Source organism: Halichoeres trimaculatus, unplaced genomic scaffold (genome assembly GCF_033239565.1).
Source record: "Halichoeres trimaculatus isolate MK-OKI-2021-1 unplaced genomic scaffold, fHalTri1.1 fHalTri1_scaffold_24, whole genome shotgun sequence".
NCBI lineage: Eukaryota > Metazoa > Chordata > Actinopteri > Labriformes > Labridae > Halichoeres > Halichoeres trimaculatus.
The window spans coordinates 7,678,671-7,700,266 of NW_027437202.1; the positions used below are offsets into that span (position 1 = coordinate 7,678,671).

Here is a 21,596-nt window from a genome sequence, read left to right on the forward strand (position 1 = left end):
ACGAGGGTAAATACATAAAATAAATTTATTTCAAGCAAGTATCTATAAATTTATCAAATATTAGCGATTTGCAGGAGAAAAATGAATATTGAGATAAAAGAATGATATAGCAGGGAAGTCATATGGTGGGTTTCAAGCGCTCCCATTGGCTGAAGAGGGGGGCGAGGGCGTGGCTAGAGCGGCGCGTGGGTTCGCTTGGGTGACACAATTATAACAACTTTATCTTCGCGGCCGAAACGCGTTTTATTGTCAATTACTCACATCTTGGATATTATATTCAGTTATTTCCATTCCGTTGCACTTTGTGATGAAAAATGTGACGTTTTAGGAGCTACCCAGAGAGCGCTTCTGTCCCCCCGAAAGGATTTACTACATCGAATCGCATCTTCTCATCCTGGAAAAAAAGTTTTTGATCATTTTGTTTTCTTCAGTTTTTATTTTTTGATTCGGCGGAGCAAACCGCTTGTCCCCGCGTCTCGATTTTCCATGCAATCGTGCGGTGTGTCTGTCGCCGTTGCTGCCTGCGCTGCCGCTCGGAGTCTCGGCTCGGCTTCTTCTGGTGGTGATGAGGGAAAGAAAATGGCGGCGGGAAAAGCGAGTGAAACAGAGGAGGACTTTCCGACACTGACAGCCCAGGAGAGGGAGAGTTTGGTCGGGATCGACAGGTCGGAATAGTTACTCCGTGCACTCACACTTACGCACAGATTGAAAATGAATGGTTTTCTTTCCGTACATATTGGAAATGTTTTAAAGCCGCCCTGCAAGTGATTCTGAGCCGCCTATGTTGTCTTCTTGCTTGCAGCTCACTGTTTGGATTTCAGAAGCTTCATGAAGATGGCGCCAGAACGAAGGCCCTGTTGATGAAGGTAGCACATTTAACTTGGTGTATTTCACAACTAAGCAGCACACTACTTCGGAGGACCTACTCCGAGCTCCCACCGTTCATGCACGGCAGAGAATTTGCTCCCACAGCTGCAAGTCAGTCAGAATGCCAGTGGCCCACTCGCTAAGGAGACCAAGGCCAGCTAGCCGCAGCCTCTCTGCGGGCCCATCGAAAGCGAACTGACGCGCAAGAGAACTCACTCCCATTCATTGTGTGTTGCAAGCGACTGATTCGCTGCTGAGAGCATGCTGGGATACCTAGCGACGCATCCTTTGCTGGCGGCGACACTTTTCAGCTGTTTTCCCCCTCACTTTGCCCCAATATTCAGTGTAAAGAAAACAGCGATGTAATTAACAGCAAAACGCTGATTCAAGAAACTATTTAGATTACAAAGAAGTCTCTAAAACACGTCAACCTCCCGCGACCAGCTCGCTTGGAGTCGCGTCCGCCCAGCTTCGGACACTTTTTCCTTAAATCCAAACAGCTTCTCATTTGGACATTTAACTTTACACTTTACTGTCATTTCATAAGAAATAATCTTATTGAAAGATAAAGGATTCTATTTAGATATTCCAGAAATGATCGCTTGCAGTACACAATACGTTGAGGCGAATTTTCTACCGCGTCAGTTCGCTCTCAGAGGGTCTTAACGTTAGCATCTGAGCTAGTTTTCCTTTTAGCTACTCCCATCCGATGAACAACGATCCTGCACCTGCGGCTACGCAGTGTCGCTAACCCACATAACCATTACCCCAGTAGTTATCTTTCAGTACATGTAACAAGCTTATTATTACATATGGTGTATTACATATGTTCGGTTTTGTTTGGCAACCGCCCTTCTATGCTAGCTGTAAAGCTAACGTTATTCTATACAACGTATTCTTGCAAGTGTACCACCAACAACATTACGTCGTCACCGTTTTGTGGAAGACAGTAAAAAGAGAATCTCAAGCTTTGTGGCTTAAATATAGATTTATTACATTCTTACTCTCATATTTATCAAAAAAAAACAAACAAACACATAGGTATCCTTATTTAACCAAGGTTGTTGAAAACGTTTGTGGAAGTAACGTTGTTGCTTTCGGGGTGCACCAAATACAGCCTATCTGTTTATTCAGTGAGTGTCAGTAGTTGTTGCATTAATGTTGCACAGTTACCAAACACTGCTAAGTTTTTGCGACACGTTATTTTGAGATGAAGCTCACTTAAAGATGTGTTGTGGTCGTGTTTCGTGTGGAGTTGACAAACGTTACAAGTAACGTTAATGGCTGGCTGCTCGTCCAAGATGGCGGGACATGGCGGAGTGACATCGATAGCCATATAACCAATTTCATAAGAATATTCTGCTTCATATTGTCTGAGTTGCTGGAGTGTGTGTAGCTTCCCCCGGAGTCTCAGCTCGTTGTAAAGACGTGTTCCTGGTGTCCACCATAGTGTTGTCAGTGTCCTTTGTTTACAGTGTTTGTCTCTGCATGTGCTTATAGACTAGTAGTAAGCTGCGTGTTAAACAGGCTCAGTCCACCTGTGACAAAAGAGGAAAGCACATCCATTATGAGTTTATCTTGAGCCATGCAGGAGATAGAGAAGATGGGGCTGTTGACAGCTGCAGATCTGCTCGCTAGGTGGTGTGGGATACCTAAGTAGTGTGGCTAGCTGCAGATATCACTGTTGCACATTATTGTGCAGGAAAATATGGACAATGTGCATTGCAGTAAGAGTACTGAGCTAGAAATCATGCAGGCCTGTGTGTGCTGACTGTTTCACTTATTTAACAGATTTATTTTTCAAATGTCACATTTTTTTTATGCTTAACCTCCACAAAAATGTGTGTTTGTGCTCATGAAACTGTCTTAAATAATCATTTTGGTTGCATAGACTTTAGTGTGACATGAGATGCCCACTTGATAACTCCAGCAATATCCTTGCTCTTGCTGCCCTTTTGTCTTCAGGCTTTTAGGCTTGAGGTGCTGATTTAATATGCTTTGCTCAAATGTAAGCAATGTGTATCATAACTTAAATTTGCACGACTTTAAATATTGAGAAAGACTCTTTTGTTCCTGAGATGATGTGCTAATTGTCTGGATCTTGCATCATAGTCGGCGTCTGTTGCTAGATTTTCTTGTGGCAGTCCCACTGTTTGAAACACGTCAGTAAAAACACCTACAGATGCTTGTCTAGTTTGGCTAATTTATGACCGTAGCTGGTTTATGCACAACATTTTGCATTTTTGTTACTGCTCCAAGTTGGTCTTTACTTTGGAGCCAGATATGAAATTGAGAAAGGGGATAGCTGGCTGGTTTCCAGGTATAATGACAGTGATACTAAAGATAATGGAAGTAGCTGATTGCTTAGTCTTTGGGTAAGATCAACTGCAAGGTTATGCAATTCTTCCTCACCCAGAGGCAAAAAGGACTATTATTTATCTGTGTCTTTAAAACAGTGTGCTCTCCACGGGCTGTGATTGGCCTAAGCAAAGGCTCTGCACTCGTTTAAAGAAGCTCACTTTGACTTATTGAATATTATTTTTTAAAAACAGACCATCAAGACACACTAAGTGTCTCATTTCAATATTTTGTTTCGATCACTGCACATAGAATACCCTACTCCGTCTTGCACTTTGCCTCAGATGCGTCGCTGCACAGCCCTGTTGCTCTATCTTCACGCTGATAACTGTTGGTTCAACATTTCTGACAGATCTAGGTCACTGTATCACCACCAGTAACTAGGTAGCGGTGACGTAAACTTGGAATAACAAGGCAGAAGATGAGCTTTGAAGTCTCATCTCACTGCTCGTGGCGATAGTTTTTCTCCACTCTGGCGTTTTCTGCAGCAAGACGCGTCTTTGGGTTGAATTCTGGGGCCATTTTGGGCGAAGCTTTCATTTCTCCTTGTGTGTGCATAGATGTCCTGCAGGTATAGCGAAAGACATTAACATTAGGCATTAACACAGCTCATGCTCTGCCCTTTAATAAGTTGGGCTGAGCTGTAGGTGACTATTCTGAGAAAGAGGTTGTTTGCTGCGGAAAGTCGTTCCCAATACACTCTAAATTGGATGAAGTTTTAACCCTTGATGAAGAGGTTTTCAACGTCTCATTAGTTGATGTCTGCTGCAGGTGAAAGGTGAATAACGGCGCCTAATTTTCTCACTCAGGAATATGATCTCTATCAAAACAGAAATGAGAGACAGAGTACTTTCTGTGTCTTGAAGTCTCAACTAAGGTTCACTCACTCAAGCAGCTGCCTTCCTTCTCCTTTGACGGGCAGAGCAGCAGTTAGCGTGGCAGACCAGCTGAGCTAACCGTGATGAGTTTGTTCGCCACAGACGATATGTGCTTGGTTTCATTGATGAGCCCTGAGTTCAGCAGTTGAAAGTTAAATCTAAGGGACTCGGGTGTTATTTAAAGAAGGACACCTGTGTGAAGTTATTTCACAGCATCCTCTACGTACAGCACAAACACTCTTCAGCATCCAGCTGCATCTCCTGCGCTATGACTCATGGCTCTTTAAATCAGGACTGTCCTAAACTGACCCTTCAGTGAACTCTGCTGCTCACCTCTGCCTGCTGGAGCCCCTGATCATCTTTTAATGCTTGCTTCATCAGACTGCAGATGTGATTCCTCTCTTTTAGGAACACAAATATTCGAGAGCTGTGAAACAAACCTATTGGTTTCCCCTGAAGAATTAAATCAGGGGAATGGCCCTTTAACTCCATAGATTGTGTTGTATTTGTATCTGTTTTTATCAGAAAAGAAAGATCTGTATTGGAAGTTAAAAAGCCCTCTAAGCACCCGTCCTTATCTGCTAACTTCATTCCAGTAAGTTAGTCGAGAGCTGATGTTTATCTGCTCAAAGAATGTGAGTCCACTTGGCCCAAATTGTGGAGCTGACGTCAGCCTCGCTGTGACTTTCAAAAGTTTGTGTGACTTTACTTTCTCTCTCTTAGTCTCTTAGTGTCCTCTCTCTCGTTCAATCCTTTCTGTTTTTTTTCTTCACATTAAACAAATGTCGGGACGTTTTGCTTCCCCTCCTCAGGCTGTCCGCTGCTACGATTCGCTCATCCTTAAAGCCGAGGGCAAAGTGGAGCCGGAGTTATTCTGCCAGCTCGGTCACTTCAACCTTCTCTTGGAGGATTACCCAAAAGGTGAGTAACTCTTCCTCTTCGGAGGGAAACTTTAGTATTGCTTCATCTGGGCTACACTTGATTTACTTCACACCTTTGAGATTGAAATGACTGATATGTGCAGAAATGTTTGGCAGTTTTACCTCACAGAGATCGTGAGCTGGTGGTGTATCGTTTCTTATACACATTCAGTTTCAGTATTTTACCCTTCACCAACCTGACAGGATCAAAATATCCACCACTGTTCTTCGTAAAGTTGTGATGGCACCAGGATTTTAAACTCCGATAAGATACTTTTCAGGACCAACAGCTAAACCTTACCCTAAAGAATAATCCTCCTCGCCTCAGAAAACCTCTAATACCCTGAATTTTGTTTCCGTTAAAAAGCTGCAGCAGAGCAGCGTCTCCTGACACACAGCCGGCTTTATTCCAGTAACGTTGTTTTCTCAGCAGTGTTGTATTGACACAGATAAACTCAGCCTCCCTCCTCTTTTATTCACAGCATTATCGGCATACCAGAGGTACTACAGTTTACAGTCAGACTACTGGAAGGTAAGACCAGCACACACACACACACACACACACACACATACACATCTGCACGTGCTCATTCTTTCGTGATCCCCTCCAGCCCTGTCTACCACAAACACACAGGATCTCGCTTTCTTTCACACACATTCATACACTCGCTCGTACACAGGAAGTGTGTTTGGGCTCATTTTGGTGAGATTCTGTAGTGAGATGTGGTTTCGGGTTTCTAGTCAGCGTCATTTTCAGCTGAAGAGGACTCTTTGCGGTGGTTGGTTTCGTGATTAGGAGTGTTAAAACTGTGGACAGGCTTTTTTTGAAGGATGACACAAATATTTTGAAGAGAGGTGAGCCTGTTTGTTTTAACCATTGCTCTTAATGATGTTTGTCCATCCCCTCAGAATGCTGCCTTTCTGTATGGCCTGGGAATGGTCTACTTCCACTATAATGCCTTTCAGTGGTGAGTACCAACCATCCTCGTTTCATCAGCATTCAAACACCACACTGCAACATCTCAGGGTTGATTTAAATGTCTTTACAATGAAACTGTTTCTTTTTACTAAAAACTTAAAAAAAAAACTTACAACCCATTTTTATTCTTTGGCTTTTAACCCAGCATGAGACTCTGCTCATGTTTTAGTGTTTTCACAGTTAGTTTTAGTTTTTTTTATTAACTGTTTCATTGTTTTAAATTATTTTTAGAACATTGTCACAACTTATTTTACCATGTGCACCTTTGTTTTAATGATTATTTGTTTTATTTACTTATTTATTCCTGTACTACTTTTAAGTACAGCCCTCTGTTTCAACTGAGGTTGTTTGAAAGTGCTTTAAAAATAAAGTTGAGTTGAGTTACTAAACCAAAATTGCACACAAAGCGCGCAGAGATGCTAAAAAATGTGTGAACTCATCATGAAAGTGTCGATCTTTAAAAAAAAAAAAAAACTGCAGTCGTAGAAGCGCCTTTGCTAATCTGGCTCCCAACATCTAAAATATTTTACTTGAATTACTTAAAAAATCTCTTTTCCAACACAAAGACAGCTTTTCCATTAAAGCGGGTTTGTGAGATTCACACAGCTCGTCTGTGGACGTCTTTCTGTTTGTTGATACCGGCTGAAAAACATCGCTGCAGCAGCGTGAGTGAAGCTGTCTTATGTCGTTTCCATGGTAACAACACATCCAGCGAGTACTCGGATCTGACTGAATCACCAAGAGGAACCCAGCTAGCTCAAAAAAATCCTCCGACGGGTAAAATTCATCAAGATGCAAGCGTCAGCAAAAAGTGCTTCGGTCGCCATAGCTGCAGGAAAACAAGTCGATTAGCTGTCAGGAGGAAATGCTTTTAATTTGAAAGGACGCTTTTATTTCCAATGAGACAACACAGCAAATAATGCATCAGCGAACTTTCTGCTGCAGTGACAGCAACAGATACCGAATGAGGAGCTGGGTCTCAGCGTGTTTAGTATTCAGTGTGAGATGGCACACAGCAGCATCGCTGTAACGTCTCAGCAGCTCAACGTGCAGGAAGAAAGCAGAGTTTAAGAAAACCTGCAACACGTTTTTATTGAATCAGTGTCTATTTTTACTGCTCCTCATGCCCCGTGTGCTTCATCATGCTCTCCTTTTGTCCCCCAGGGCGATTAAAGCATTCCAGGAGGTGCTGTACATTGACCCAGGGTTCTCCCGAGCCAAGGAGATCCACTTACGTCTGGGTCTCATGTTCAAGGTCAACACAGACTACGAGTCAAGCCTAAAGGTGAGCACAGCTTCAGAGCTGTGAGGTGTTTCTGTTTGGTTTGTTCACGCAGCTCCACAGTAAAGATCTTCTCCTGTCTCTTCTCTTGCAGCATTTTCAGCTGGCTTTGATTGACTCCAACCCCTGCACTTTGTCCAAAGCTGAAAGTAAGCACCTTCCTTTCCTTTCTTCCTGAAAACGATCATGGCTGTGCTGTAAATGTCAGATCTTCAGGAGTCGATGCTGAGCTGTGAAAGCTGCAGCATCAGGGGAATAGAGTTCACCGTTTCCTGCGCAGAGTGTTAGATTATGTTGGGCTGCCGAGGTTCAGCTCGGATGGAGCTCCAGCTTTATTTGATATGCCACCACCATCTCATCTCTCCCGCCCCGGCACCTGTTACCTTGACGACAGCAATATCCATTTTTTTAAGCCGCGGCGCCTCGCTGTTTGCCTTTGCCTCACAGTGTCCCCCTCATTCCTGCTCTCACTCTCACACACTCTCACACTCACACACACTCACAGCGAGGGCAGCCCCCGTCTTTCTTCCCCTCTCCCTCCCTCCTCCCTCCTCTCCTCTCCTCTCTCTCCCTCCATCTGCTGAGAGTCACTCAGGCAGCTTAGATCAGACACTGCAGCGCTCCAGACAAAGGAAGGTGCCGCCAGGAGCACAGCTACCTATGTGCTGTGTTACACTCAGCGTGGACGGGCAACCTTGGGCTCTCTGTGACTGGTTTATTGACGTAGCAGCGCTACTTTTTAAAGACTTGTGAGGAGGACAAACTCTGGAAAGCTTTCTTAACATCTCCTTAACGCTTCTGTTTGTTTCCTTCCACAGTTCAGTTCCACATTGCTCATTTGTATGAGATTCAGGTAAGTGCTCGCCCTTTTCTTTAACTACTTTTAAAGATGCATGTGTTGTTTCCTGTGATAAAGAAGGGCTGCTTTGTGTAGATTCGAGCCGTGGAGCGATCGCTGCAGAAATCAGCGCGGGGAGCGCCTGATTTATTTGTATTTGGAACCAGGTGCTGACAAATTGAGGAGGGAGCAGGGTGCCTGAGTGGGTGGCATACAGGAGGAGGAGGGAGGAGGGCGGGGGGGATAGGAGATTACTCTGAGTCGATCGACGGGGTTGCCACGGAAACAAGAAAAGTCTGTCTTCCCCCTCTTTTGTATGCTGGTGGTTTCTCGCTCTTTATGTCGGTTTCAGTGGAGACGTACAGTAGCTCCGGGAGATGCAGCGCTCGCTTCACGACTCGTGTTTTTGTCAGAGATAGCTGAGCTCAGGACGCAGATAAGAAAAACAAAGAGGGAGGAGTTTGGTGTTCACTCTGAAGACATTTCATCCTCTGTTTTTCCCTCTCTCTGACCTTCCTCCTCTTCTTCTCCAGAAGAGATTCCGGGCTGCAAAGGAGGCCTACGAGAGCCTCCTGCAGACGGAGGATCTTCCTGCACAGGTGAAGGCCACTACCCTGCAGCAGCTAGGTAAGAGCTGAAACTCTGAGTAGCAGAAACTAACTTTGGATACTCCTGTGAAACCAGCAGATAGACAAATAACTTCCTGCATGACCCAGAAAAAGAAACAGATCTTCTCTGGTCTTAAGTTTGATGTGTTTCCAGGCTGGATGCATCACACGGTGGAGCAGCTCGGGGACAGAGCAAGCAGGGACAGCTATGCCATCCAGTGTCTGCAGAAATCTCTGGAGGCCGACCCCAACTCCGGACAGTCCTGGTACTTCCTGGGCAGGTATGGGGTGAAAGTGACGATGAATTCTTCACGTATCTTCATTTCTGTGCTGTGTCAGTAGATCTGGAGAGGAAATACTCTCCTAGATTAATCATTAACACCAGAATATACGCAAACCTGTAACCACATATGTCACACACCCTTAACAATGTGTGTGTTTCTCAGGTGCTACTCTAGTATTGGGAAGGTCCAGGACGCCTTCATCTCCTATCGGCAATCCATAGACAAATCAGAGGCCAGTGCAGATACCTGGTGCTCTATAGGGTAAGAATTGAAAAAACTCTATGCATCCTCCTTTTCTCTCAGTTTAACCTCTAATTCAGTCTTTTACGAGCCTGTTTTATTCCCATCCTCCTCCTCAGAGTGCTGTACCAGCAGCAGAACCAGCCCATGGACGCCCTGCAGGCCTACATCTGCGCCGTGCAGCTGGACCACAGCCACGCCGCCGCTTGGATGGACCTGGGCACGCTGTACGAGTCCTGCAACCAGCCGCACGACGCCATCAAGTGCTACATCAACGCCACACGCAGCAAAGGCTGCACCAACACGACCGCGCTGACCCACCGCATCAAATGCCTGCAGGTGGGTGCAGAGGAGCAGATGTAGGAGCAGTTTGATGATCCTTATTCAGGAGAACAGGAGTTTAGACGCAGCTCAGCATTTCACAGTGTGGTGCACCTGCAGGAGAAAGAAATGCGTTTGAAAATTTAGCACTTTGTCATATTTTGTGTAGTGAGCATCACCGTGCTTACAGAAACACTCAGTCATATCATTAATTAAACTGCTGGCAGCTGCTTATTCATTTTGTGCGCTCTGCAGGCCACTAATTTACAAATCTGTTGACTTACACTGTTTTAACAGAGCTCAGTCAGAGCTCAATTTGACGCCTGGCACACCCGGTCAAACAACAAACAAACAAACAGGTTCAGAGATGTGACAGGATCAGGATGACAGACACAGAGCCTTCCAAAAAGATCTCACCTGTTATTTTATTCATCTCGATTCTCATTTTCCTTTACATATGCATGAAGGAATGTTACATCTCAGCATAAAGTCATGGCATTAAGACAAGCTCAGCGGCTTGTTTTAATGGACCTGTGGACGTTTGAACCTTCTGTGTGGTTTTTACTGTACATGACGTTAGCCAGCAGCAACACAAGTGTTACAGTCACTTTCCAACTTAGCTGCACTTGTGTGAGAATCTTGATATCATTGCTGATCATTTCCTTGTTTTGAGGTCATCGTTTTTTTTCCAAAAGCAAACCTTGTGTTTTATTATTTTTTTTTGTTTTTCACGTCGTTTTCCATTCCCCTAGGCTCAGTTGAGTAACCCCCAGCTCAGTAGCCTTCAGGGTAAAAGTAAAATGCTCCCTCTTATTGAGGAGGCATGGAGTCTGCCAATCCCAGCTGAGCTAACCTCCAGGCAGGGAGGCCTGAGCAGTGCACCACAGCAGGTGAGACACCAGATAGATACACCTCCCGCCTCCCTCCTCCCCCACCCTTCCCCCTTTTTGACTGAGTGCACACTGAGACACACAAACACAGTGACACACCTGCAGGACGACACACGCATGCACTGTTTCACGCACTGGCTGATGGGTAACACTTGAGCTTAACTCCACCTGTGTGCACATTTCTCCAAACATCCTGATTGAAACATGGCGTTAAACATACATTCCTCTTTTTTTAAACCCACTCATGTCACAACTGCATCTGTTTGAAACGAGGAGGGGTCCAGCCAAGTGTTACCCACTCCTGCACTCCCCTTTCTTTCTCCACAGCACAGCCGCCACTCGTTTTCACCCATCATGCTCTGCTAGCAACAACAAAAAGACAACAAAGCACTTGTGCAGGTTTTTGGATTCTCTCTCGTTTAATTTCTGCGAGCCTGATTTTAATCTAACGTCGGGATTACACCCCTCCCGCCCTCCCACACACGCTCACACACTCACTGACCGGCTTGGATTGTTATTAAAACTGTCGGGTGATGTTATGTAAAGGATCCCTGCAGAGATTGACCTTTTTGTTGAGGTGAGAGGCTTTTTTTAAAACCAGAAACAGCCGTTCACAACGTTGTCGTCGGTGTCACCAAACTCCATTGACAAAAACAGAGATTTAACTTCTGAAGCACAGAAGCTGCAGTGAGAGTTTTTTAATATTATTGTGCAAGTCGTGTGTTTTAAATTATAAGTTCTGATCCAGGATGATGTTTAAAGCACATAAGATGTTAAAGAATGGTTTAATTAATGAAATGAGCAGGTTAAATCTCTGTTTTTATCAATGGAGTTTGGTGGCTTCCTTTAAAACGATCATCTTACTTTTTCTCAATGGGTTTCTCTCCTCAGGGATTATTTCTTCAGCACGAAGAATAACAAACCAGGCCTGTCAGAGTTAATTTGAACTGGAGTTTTAGGTGGTAACTTGTTGAACCTGCGCCCGCCTCTGTTTGCTCTTAATCTGCTTTGAGTGGTCGGCCTTTATGAGGAGATTAGAGTGCTTTAATTCTTCTGTTTATAATCCTCACACCCATTCACTCTTTTTGGGCTTTTGACCCTTCACCCCCCTCGGTGTGATCGGCGAGGTCGTGCTGCCGTGGAGAGAGTACACCCAGGCTTCCCATTGGCTCTGTCCGTCCCCCCCTCACCCCTCCTCCCCCTTCTCCAGTAGTTGACCTTAGATGTCCTGCAGCTGCTTGCAGGAGCACCAGCGACGCCCCCTAGTGTTTCATTACCGCCTCATTCATGCCCATCAGACGGTAGATGCGAGTAGCTCTGTCGTGTGTGTCGTTGTGTTGTTTAAATGTGACACTTGTCTCCTGTTAGACATTTCCAGGCTGAGTGTGGAGGCCGTGAATGTGACGACACGACTTTAGATAAAATAAAAAAAACTCAAATTCATGAAGCACTGATTTTTCAAAGACACACTTTGATTGAATGTTCACACACGTAGCTTCCAGGCGAACTCAGAGTCAGGTAAGATCTGAACAGCTGCTCTGTGTGCTCTGGAAACCAGAGATCAAAGCTCTGCTCAGAGAGCTGTAGGTGTCTGTATGAAGCTGTAGTGATGAGTTTTCCCCCGGGCTGCTGCTGCCCTATGAAGTAACACACCGGAGACACAGGAATGTTTTGCTCTACATGTCTTTCTTGTTTGTTTCGACACATTATGACAGTATTCGCTCTCCATTTTCTCTTTTCCTTGTTCTCCATCCCTTGCTTTTGCTTTGCCCTTTGACCCCTTTCCCCCTCACTCTGTTTTATTTCCTTTTTTCGCTGATTTCCAACACTTTTATAATTTCCTCGTTGATTTTATTTCCTTCCATTTACGTATCTGTTCTTTTTCCTCCTCACGTTTCTTTTGCTGCCCTTTGCCTGCGCTCCCGCCACCCCTCCTCCCCTTCCAGGCTTGCAAGCCCAACCACAGCGCTGACGGCGGGGGCTCGGGTCAGTCTCTGCCCCCTCACGTGGGCTCGCTGGGCTCACCGGAGGACCAGTCCTGCCCGGCCAAGAGGAGGAGAGCCTCCAGCCCTGGGAAGGTAGCTTTCACTCTGCCTCATACGTGCACTGTTATCCGCTCTGCGTTAACATCCTCACACCTGACGTGTTGTGTGTTTGCAGAGTGATTCCTGGGCGTCTAACCCGCCACAGCAGCCAGTCCCCAGCTGGTACCTCTCCCCACAGAAACTACAGGTTCATAACACATCTCATGTCATGTTTCTGAGCTCCTAAAGTGAGATTTTCTCTAAACTCTGGCTGCTTTTTCTGCCTCTAGGTGCTGGAACAGTTGCGGAGTAACCGGGCCAGCCTGAAGCCTCCACAGCTGCAGATGTTGGGTCAGCTGGAGGCTCAGCTCGCCATGATGCAGCAGCACCAGCACCAGGTAAAAACAAATTCCTCCTTAAATGCTGATTCTTGGTGCAGAAGAGCCCAGCACTCACGCTCCCTTCATGTGAGCGTAAATAAACCCAGACTTTGTAAACAGACAGATTTACGATCACGCTGTAGTATTTAAATCTGCTGGTCCTTTCATGCTGTGTGGAGGCGTTTGAGCGCTGCGGTTTGGCACATGTAACAAAACAAGTGAGAGCAGGGGAGTTCAGAGAGTGACAGGTGAGGACGTGAGCGTCTGCGTGGAGCTCACCCAGCAGGTTCTCTAACCTGGTTTAACCCTTTGAGCTGTGAGTGTAGCTTTCCCATCACAATGACGTATTTTTAAGTATCCTCGAATGCCTCATCTCCCTGAAGTCTGTATGGATTTAGAAAGTCATGAAAGTCCAGAAATAAGTAATTTAAATAAGATCATAAAAGCTCAGTTCATAAAAGCTCTTCTTTTATAATCTAAAAATCTTCTTTTCTTTCCTCTTCCAGATGAGACAGAACGCCTCAGGAGGTCCGGTGCGCCCCTCCCTCCCCAACGGCCCCACAACCAACTCCCTCCCCTCCCCCAACCCCAGCCTCCACCCTGCCCGCCCCCACCTGGGACCCCACCGGCTCCTGTGCCCGCCTCAGCTGGCCAACGGTCCGGTGGGCCCGGGGCCTCACGGACACTCAGACCCCCTCCCCGCGGGCAGTAACAGTAGTAATAATCAGTCAGGGCCCCCGGCCACAGGACCCAACGGAGACGTGCCTTACCTGCAACCTGCCGGCAGCGGCGACGCAGCACTGCTACCTCACACCTGCACAAGCACGCAAACACAGGACGCCGCGCCGCGCCAGGCCCTGCACCTAAACTCCTCTCAGGTCAGACGCTGCTCGATGTCTTTTCTCTGTTTCAGGAGCTGAAATTCAATTTAAAGAAACTCCCTCCGGCTGCGTTCAGCTGCTAAGAAATGGATCTAATTCAGTTTTATCCCACTGACCTACTTGGCTCTGTTGTAAAAACTGTCAAAGTGTTGAGCAAAGCCATCAAGTGGTTTCATGAAACAAGATGTGAAATCCTCCCGTGAGACTGTGTGAATTAAAGAATTCATCCTGAACGCCTGGCGCTGAGCCAGAGGATGGACGTGGAAAGAAACACAGATCATTTCTTCATTTCTAATGTTTAACCTGATGCTAACTGTCGTCTCCGTCTCCTCAGGGGCTTCAGAAGGGGCCTGCTCCACACGCAGCCAGCTCCAGTTCTGAGGGGACCCCCAACTCCACCGCCCCCGTGCTCCCCAACAATCAGGTTGGACATTCCACGAACGCCCCATCGCCACGCCAGCAGCAGCAGGCCCACAACCACCTCCCCTCTCCGCCCTCCCTGCCCCCCTCCTCTACCTCAGGTGGAGCAGCACCCGGTGCGTCCGCTACCAAAGATAGCAACACAACCGCCGCCCTCGCTACGGCTAACACGGCCCTTGGCAACGGAGGCTCTGAGGGTAAGACGCCATCGCCGCTTGCGTCGCTGCCTTCAGCTGACGGCAAAGCGGCGCAGGCAAACAGCTTAGCCAATCACGTGCACTCAGAGGACGGCAGCAAGGCGGCGGAAGGCGGCGAGAAGCCGAGCCTTAGCGCAGACAATCCTAGACTATCTGCCCTGTTGGGCGGGGGGAAAAACCCAGAGGAGGGCGAAGGGGCGACGGACGGGACGCCATCCACAGCATCCAGCACGACAGAGCCCCACAAGAAGGTCAACAACATCCACCCGGCCGTCCTGCCCTCCACCCCCCACGCACAGGGCAGCTCCGCCGCCTCCTCGCCCATCTCTGCCATGTCCACCGCCACGCCCTCGCCCAAATCCTCAGAACACACACAAACGGGCGCCCACAGCCCCAGCGCCACCACCACGACCACCAACACCAACACCACTACGTCGACGGCGCCCGCTGTGAACGGCAACGGCAAAGGAGGAATCTCCGAGGACTCTCAGAGCCCGCTGAAGGCTGAGCCGCCCGCCGTCGCTAGTCTGAAAGCTACGCCTCCACACGGACACAGCTCCTCCTCTTCCTCATCCTCATCGTCAATATCCATCTACCCCAGCTCCACGGATGTGCTGAAGGCCTGCAGGTGGGACTCAAAACTCTCAAGCTGTTTGTGTTTACGTGCCAGATGATTATTTTGTGCAAAGTTTCATTTAGACTAAAATCTTCGTTTTGGCTCTGCTAGCTGAGATATTCATTGTTTTTCCTGCACTTAGTCCAACATTAATGAAGACGTTAAAAGGCTTTTTGGCTGCTGTTGTGTGTCTCTTGATCTGTTTCCTTTGAAGATGTCTCCACCTGCTGGATTTGTAGAGTAACTACAGCAGCAGAAGCTCAGAATTATGTAACTGTAAACAACACCGAAGGCGACTGGGCAGCCTTGTTGCCATGCAGATATCACTCAGCCTCATTCAGCTTCACGTTCATCAAACTGAAAAGACTTTTCCACAAACTGCTCAGTGAGGAATAAGTTGTCCACGTCTCGCCCTCTCTGTGCAGGAACCTCGGGAGGAACGGTCTCTCCAACAGCAGCATCCTCCTGGATAAGTGCCCTCCGCCCCGGCTGCCCCCTCCGCCCTCGCCAGCCCTGCCCAAAGACAAGCTCAACCCCCCGACGCCCAGCATCTACGTGAGTATCACCTACGAGCGTGAAGCCTCCTTTTCTCCTTCATCGGCGTCCTCTTTACATCCTTGTTTCCTTTCTCTGAACCAGCTGGAGAACAAGAGGGATGCTTTCTTCCCTCCACTGCACCAGTTCTGCACAAACCCCTCCAATCCCGTCACCGTCATCAGAGGACTGGCTGGAGCTCTCAAACTGGGTAAATACCCGCCCGTCCTGTGTGCGTGTGTGTGTTTTCCTTTTAATCACAGAGACATGAGCAGCATAATCATAAACGTCTCACGCTCTTCTGCAGACTTGGGTCTGTTTTCCACAAAGACATTGGTGGAAGCCAATCCAGAGCACCTCGTGGAGGTCTGGACTCAGCTCTCTCAGCCCGCAGACGAGAACTGGGATCCCAGCGGGGTCAAGAAAATGTGGCGCTGCGAGAGCGCCCGTGCTCACACCACCATCGCCAAATACGCCCAGTACCAGGCTGCTTCCTTCCAGGAGTCGCTGCGGGTAAGTCACTCACTTCAGACGCTTCTGACATTAAAGGAAAAACGCATGGAGCTAACTTTCTGTTTTTTTTAGGAGGAAAATGAGAAGAAGGCGCTGAAGGAGCCGTCAGACACAGAGCCAGCGTCTGCAGAGAGGTAGCTTCATTGTTTTTCTTTATAACTTATTTACTTTGATTGTTTTCGACCAATTAGAAAGCTCCAGACTCTGGAGAGAGAATAAAGTTGGTTTAGCTGAATTGTTTTAAGTTTTGAGTAATGAGATCAAAAGCCAGACGATACCCAGTCTCAGTTTTGGGGTTTGGGAGCCACTGCCCACATAATTAACTCTCAGACATTATGTCATGATCATAGGCAGACATTTTTTAATCCCTGCTACACCCCCATGACTAAACAAGACTCTGTGTTTTCAGTGCTGCACGCAAAAGAAGAGGACCCTTAAAGCACATCAAGTTTGGAACCAACATCGATGTGTCGGATGAAAGGAAGTGAGTTCACGTCTCCTGTCGCGCTCTTACCTGCACGTCACCTGATGTAGATCTGATAATGACCTCTTCTCTCCGCCCGTCAGGTGGAAGCAGCAGCTGCAGGAGCTCAGTAAACTTCCAGCCTTCGCTCGAGTCGTATCAGCCGGGAACCTCCTGAGCCACGTGGGTCACACCATCCTGGGCATGAACACGGTCCAGCTCTACATGAAGGTCCCCGGCAGCAGGATAGCAGGTTAACACTTACTCAAACTCTCACGCCTGATGTGTCTGTTTCTCTGACTGATTCACTCATTAAAGTGACGTGTGTGTCTTCTGCAGGTCACCAGGAACACAATAACTTCTGCGCGGTCAACATCAACATCGGACCTGGAGACTGTGAGTGGTTTGCCGTTCCAGAGCCGTACTGGGGAGTGATGAGCAACTTCTGTGAGAAGTAAGACGCAGCGTGCAGGAGTCAGGATGTGTTTTGAAGACAATAAAGAAGCTAACTGACTCTTTACTTTCCCTCCTTTCCTTCAGGAACAACATCAACTTCCTGATGGGCTCGTGGTGGCCCAACCTGGAGGATCTGTACGAGGCGGACGTGCCTGTTTATCGATTCATCCAGAGACCGGGTGACCTGGTGTGGCTCAACACCGGCACTGTTCACTGGGTGCAGGCCATCGGCTGGTGCAACAACATCGCCTGGAACGTTGGACCTCTTACTGGTACGCGTGTGAAACTAACAGTGCATCATCTTTAAAATGAGAAATTCATCACAGATTTAATAAAAGCTTAAAGTTAAAACTCACATCCTGTCATAGAAGAATCACAGCTGATAGTTTGACCTTTTCTTGTTTTGTTTGAAGCCTCTTTTAGCTGATTGCTGACCTTTTTAGCAGAAAACTGAGCTGATTAGAGCAGGATCTGTATGCTGATGACATAAATATATTCCTTACTTACTCAAACGTCTTCACCCAGACTCTCTTTTCGATCCATCTCGTGATGAAAACCGTTTCCTCTCTGCCTTCTCAGCCCACCAGTACAAGCTCGCCGTGGAGCGTTACGAGTGGAACAAGCTCCAGAGCGTCAAGTCGATGGTCCCCATGGTGCACCTCTCCTGGAACATGGCTCGCAACATCAAAGTGTCCGACCACAAGCTGTTCGAGATGATCAAGTGAGTCACAGAGTCCTCCACTGTCAACACGTCCCCGCCTGCACCATCTGCACTCTTTCATTCTGATCTGACTCGCTGCCTCCGCTCGTGTCGCAGGTACTGCTTGCTGCGGACCTTGAAGCAGTGCCAGTGGGTGAAGGAGGCCTTAGCGTCAGCCGGCAAGGAGACGGTGCTGAGGCCGAGGACCAGGGACGAGCCGGCTCACTACTGCACCATCTGTGAGGTCAGTACACACACCGGGAACATTTCAGCGTCAGGGGTGTGAATTCTAACACACTTTCACATTTCTGGGTAAGAAGATCACACTTTTTCTGGTATATATAAAAAAAAAAGATCTGGACGTGTGATTAACTGCTCGCATGCTCACAGACTGAGAAGGAGCTGTATGCTGCTTTGTTAATCAGTCATAATTAAAGTCTTTTGATCAGTGTTCATTTCCACAGCTTCTCAGCAGCGTCACTCTTGTGATCAGTGGGTTGATTCAGGATGAACTAAAGGCCGACTGGGTTTTTGTTTGAGCTAATTAACGGGAGTGCTAATGGCTTTATTTGAATGCCGGCTTTTGTGTGGGCTGTTCAGCAGAAATGTGTCCATATCCCATTAAATGTCTGCTGTCATTGTGTCTCAGTAATTGTCCCATTATTCTCTGTCTGCACAGCGGCTGCAGGATTTGTCCCTGCATGACATCATGGGTTTTATTTGGAGGCTCAGGGTTACAAAACAAAGCAGAAATGAAAGTCCCTCAGAGCGTTTCCTGCTGCTGCTTCTCACATGTGTGTGTTGCTGTGTGTGTGTGTGTGTACAGGTGGAGGTGTTCAACCTGCTTTTTGTGCGTCGTGAGCTCCTGTCCAAGAAGCAGTATGTGGTGCACTGTCAGGACTGTGCCAGGAAAGGAAGCGCCACGCTGGACGACTTTGTGGTGCTGGAGCAGCACAGGATGGAGGACCTGATGCAGGTCTACGACCAGTTCACATTAGTAAGTTGGAAGAAATGAAAGAAACATTCGCTGGATTTATGAATTAACTAACTTTGTGGGAAGAAGCTCTCAAAGTTTTATGTCAACCATAAAAAGTTGAATCACTCTGACTCAAAACATTTCAATCATCCGTCTCATTGGCTGTATTTTTTATCTCCCCAGGCTCCTCCTCTTCACTCATCTTCATCTTGACATTAGGCGTCACCTCTTTCTTCTTCTTCTTCTGCTGTGGAGCCATGAAAGCCCCTTTTACAGGAACTTGTATTAAGATTTTAAGCAAAGAACAAACAAACATAAACATACGCGGACCATTTCTGATATTCAGGAAAGCCAAGGCCGCCTCCCCCCTCATCCCCTCACCACATGGCTGGTCTCGGAGGCTATGGCGGCCGAGTGTGTCTGTCTATGCAACCTGTTTTGAAGTGCTGGAACTTCGCCCTTCCAGAGGGGGGCGCCGGCGAGCTCGCTAACAGGACTTTTTGTCTGTCTCCCTCTTCTCCCTCCCCTCCCAGCCCCCTCTTGTGACAATGGCTCCGCCCTGTTTTAATGGAGGACTTAATCAAAAACGGTTGGGAACAGGGGGGACGAGGGGGAGGAGGGGGATTCTTAACGCGTGATGAAACTGTTTTGTAGATACTTGTTAACTGTCACAACTGGCAACACCACCCGTAAAAGACTACTGACTTGACAACCTTTCCCTCCTCCCTTTTCTTCTTTTTCTATTCTGGTAACAGGATGAAATGTTGACTTTGTTTTCTAGAAATCTCCCTTCTTCTGTTGTCCTTCCAAGGAGCACTAGCCTAACTGGTCTTTTTCTATGGTAGATAGTAATTTTAAGACTCTTTCGACAGCAAAATCTCCAAAAAAATTTGTAATGTGAAGAGTTTAGGTGATTTTCTTTCCTTCTTTCTTTTTTTTTCCTTTCCTTTTTTTTTTTTTTTTTTTTACAGCTTTTACGTTTTATCTTTGTCTTGTTCTTTTCATGACGTTTTTGTTTGTTTCTTAGGTAAAAAAAGGAAAAATTTAGGAAAAAAAACTTACTAGCCAAGTCACAAAGAGAATGGGTTGCACATAGACTTATGGAATAAAAAGTTTAATTTGTGATTTTTCTGTTTGTTTCGTTGTTTCTAATCTTGATGTAAATTTACACTATTTATAAATACATATTTATTGCTTGAAAATATTTGTTGATGGAATGCTGTTATTTTTTCCAGAGTACCTGCCATTAAATTTGAAGGAGTTTTGTCATTTTAACACGACTCCTCTTACATTTTCTATATATAAATAAAATTGCTTAGCAAGCATTGTACAGAAACGGACATTTAAAATTGTTTTATTGTTTGAAGAATGTTTTATGATGAGTCAATAAACACAAAGTTGTCAAATTAAACAGGATTTTGGTTCTTAAAACATACAACAGTGCTTTCATATTTCATTTAGACAGCAAAATAAACAGGAAGCAGCAGAAATGACACAAAGAAATTATTTTAATTCAAAATAAATAGAGATAAAGTGTCAAGATGATTATAATAAACTTGAAACATATTTTTTTAAATATTAAAATATTTGTATATATTTGTGCAGGAGTAGGCCTGAAACCCAGCAGACAATGTAGCTGTAGACTGACACACACAGAATCCTACACTGTATGCCAGGTCCAGGACTCACCCAGATCTTACGATGTTTTAAAAAATAAAAACGATAAAATTCTTAAAATTAACTGATAGAAAATATGTATTTAATTTTGTACGTCCTGAAAAATCACGGTTGACGGCAGAGACCCAGTAGCCAGATGTAGCTGCTGCCAGCCCCACAGGATCTACACTGACTACTGAGCAACTGCCGTACACCTTTTGGCGCCATTCGAGCCAAGATGGCCGCCCAAACTGAGTCACTTCAGCCGGCCGTAACAGGAAATGATGAAAAAGAAACTACGCCATGCATAAATGTACAAGTAAGTATATCGTAAATAATCCAGTAACAGTACTTTAAGTATTTTTATAAGTTATAGAGGAAAATTTATCGAAATACAGACAAAAGAAGCAATTATCCAGCGTGTACCTTCACTTTCAAACGCTGTAAGACAAACCGGTACGTAATAAACCTGTATTATAAGAATGTTTTAGCAACATACAGGGGTGATACGTGGAAAATTTTTAAAATTATCTCATTATGTAACGTATTTTATCCATTTCAGTGACGTTTTAAGTACAACGTCTTTAAATATTACATATCGTACAGCTGAGAAACTGCCTAATTATACAGTTTATGGTAACTGCACCGTTTCAACGGACAGATAACATTACAAAAGCCCTTATTGTCAGCGTGATATCACAACACACTGAGGTGACAAGTGTTGAATTATATCTAATATTATCGCTATTATCCTTAAGGACATTTTAAATACAATATGAACTACATGTCTTGCAGAAGAAGGACTGCGCAGCTGCAACTGGTCTGCTAACATAATAAAAACAACTTCAGCAGACAGGTGAGTTTTAGTTATGCTGCCTGTGTTTTCATGTCATATCATGTTTGTTAACTTTTTAATATAGCATCCCTCTCTCCTTTTGTTCCCAGGAGGACTCTCCAGGAAGACTTACAACTGAAGAAGGAGTCTCTATCTGTAAATTTGTCAACATTATCTCAATGAGAATAAGTCAAAGAGCATTTATAAGTGAAGGTGCATGTGGTTAAAAAGCTAAACTGCTGTTTTCCTCTACATCCTTCAGCTCCAACGCTGCAATCAAGATCCAAGCTTGACTGACGCCGCGTCCATCATGATGGCCACACATGGATACAGGAGGACTGGAGCGTCCATCTGCTGTTCGAAGCCAGACAGGGGCCCTGGAAGAAGAAAGATTTTACAGTAAGATTCACTTCATATGAACGTATACACAAGAAAGTGGTGAAATTGCAAACAAGACGACAAGATGGTAGAGTTTACTGC

At 46.0% G+C, this 21,596-nt stretch overlaps 1 protein-coding gene across 2 annotated transcripts; it reads left to right on the forward strand.

Moving 5' to 3' along the window:
- Positions 1–173: 173 nt before the first annotated feature.
- Positions 174–19,859, forward strand: LOC141785787 (lysine-specific demethylase 6A-like). 2 transcript variants are annotated; one of them, XM_074664288.1, is made up of 30 exons: positions 174–665; positions 803–866; positions 4,916–5,024; positions 5,506–5,555; positions 5,933–5,991; positions 7,167–7,287; positions 7,379–7,433; positions 8,103–8,137; positions 8,656–8,749; positions 8,885–9,011; positions 9,177–9,275; positions 9,374–9,593; positions 10,328–10,465; positions 12,412–12,543; positions 12,626–12,697; positions 12,780–12,887; positions 13,376–13,747; positions 14,085–14,995; positions 15,409–15,538; positions 15,623–15,728; positions 15,825–16,030; positions 16,103–16,164; positions 16,440–16,514; positions 16,598–16,746; positions 16,833–16,947; positions 17,034–17,221; positions 17,529–17,670; positions 17,767–17,893; positions 18,476–18,646; positions 18,809–19,859. In XM_074664288.1, exons 1-30 carry the CDS (start codon positions 487–489, stop codon positions 18,836–18,838), a joined length of 4,446 nt encoding a protein of 1,481 aa, XP_074520389.1. In that variant the 5' UTR covers positions 174–486; the 3' UTR covers positions 18,839–19,859. The 2 variants fall into 2 exon arrangements, with proteins under 2 accessions (XP_074520389.1, XP_074520390.1); XM_074664289.1 differs by lacking the exon at positions 10,328–10,465 and having other exon boundaries at positions 18,809–19,857.
- Positions 19,860–21,596: the final 1,737 nt, after the last annotated feature.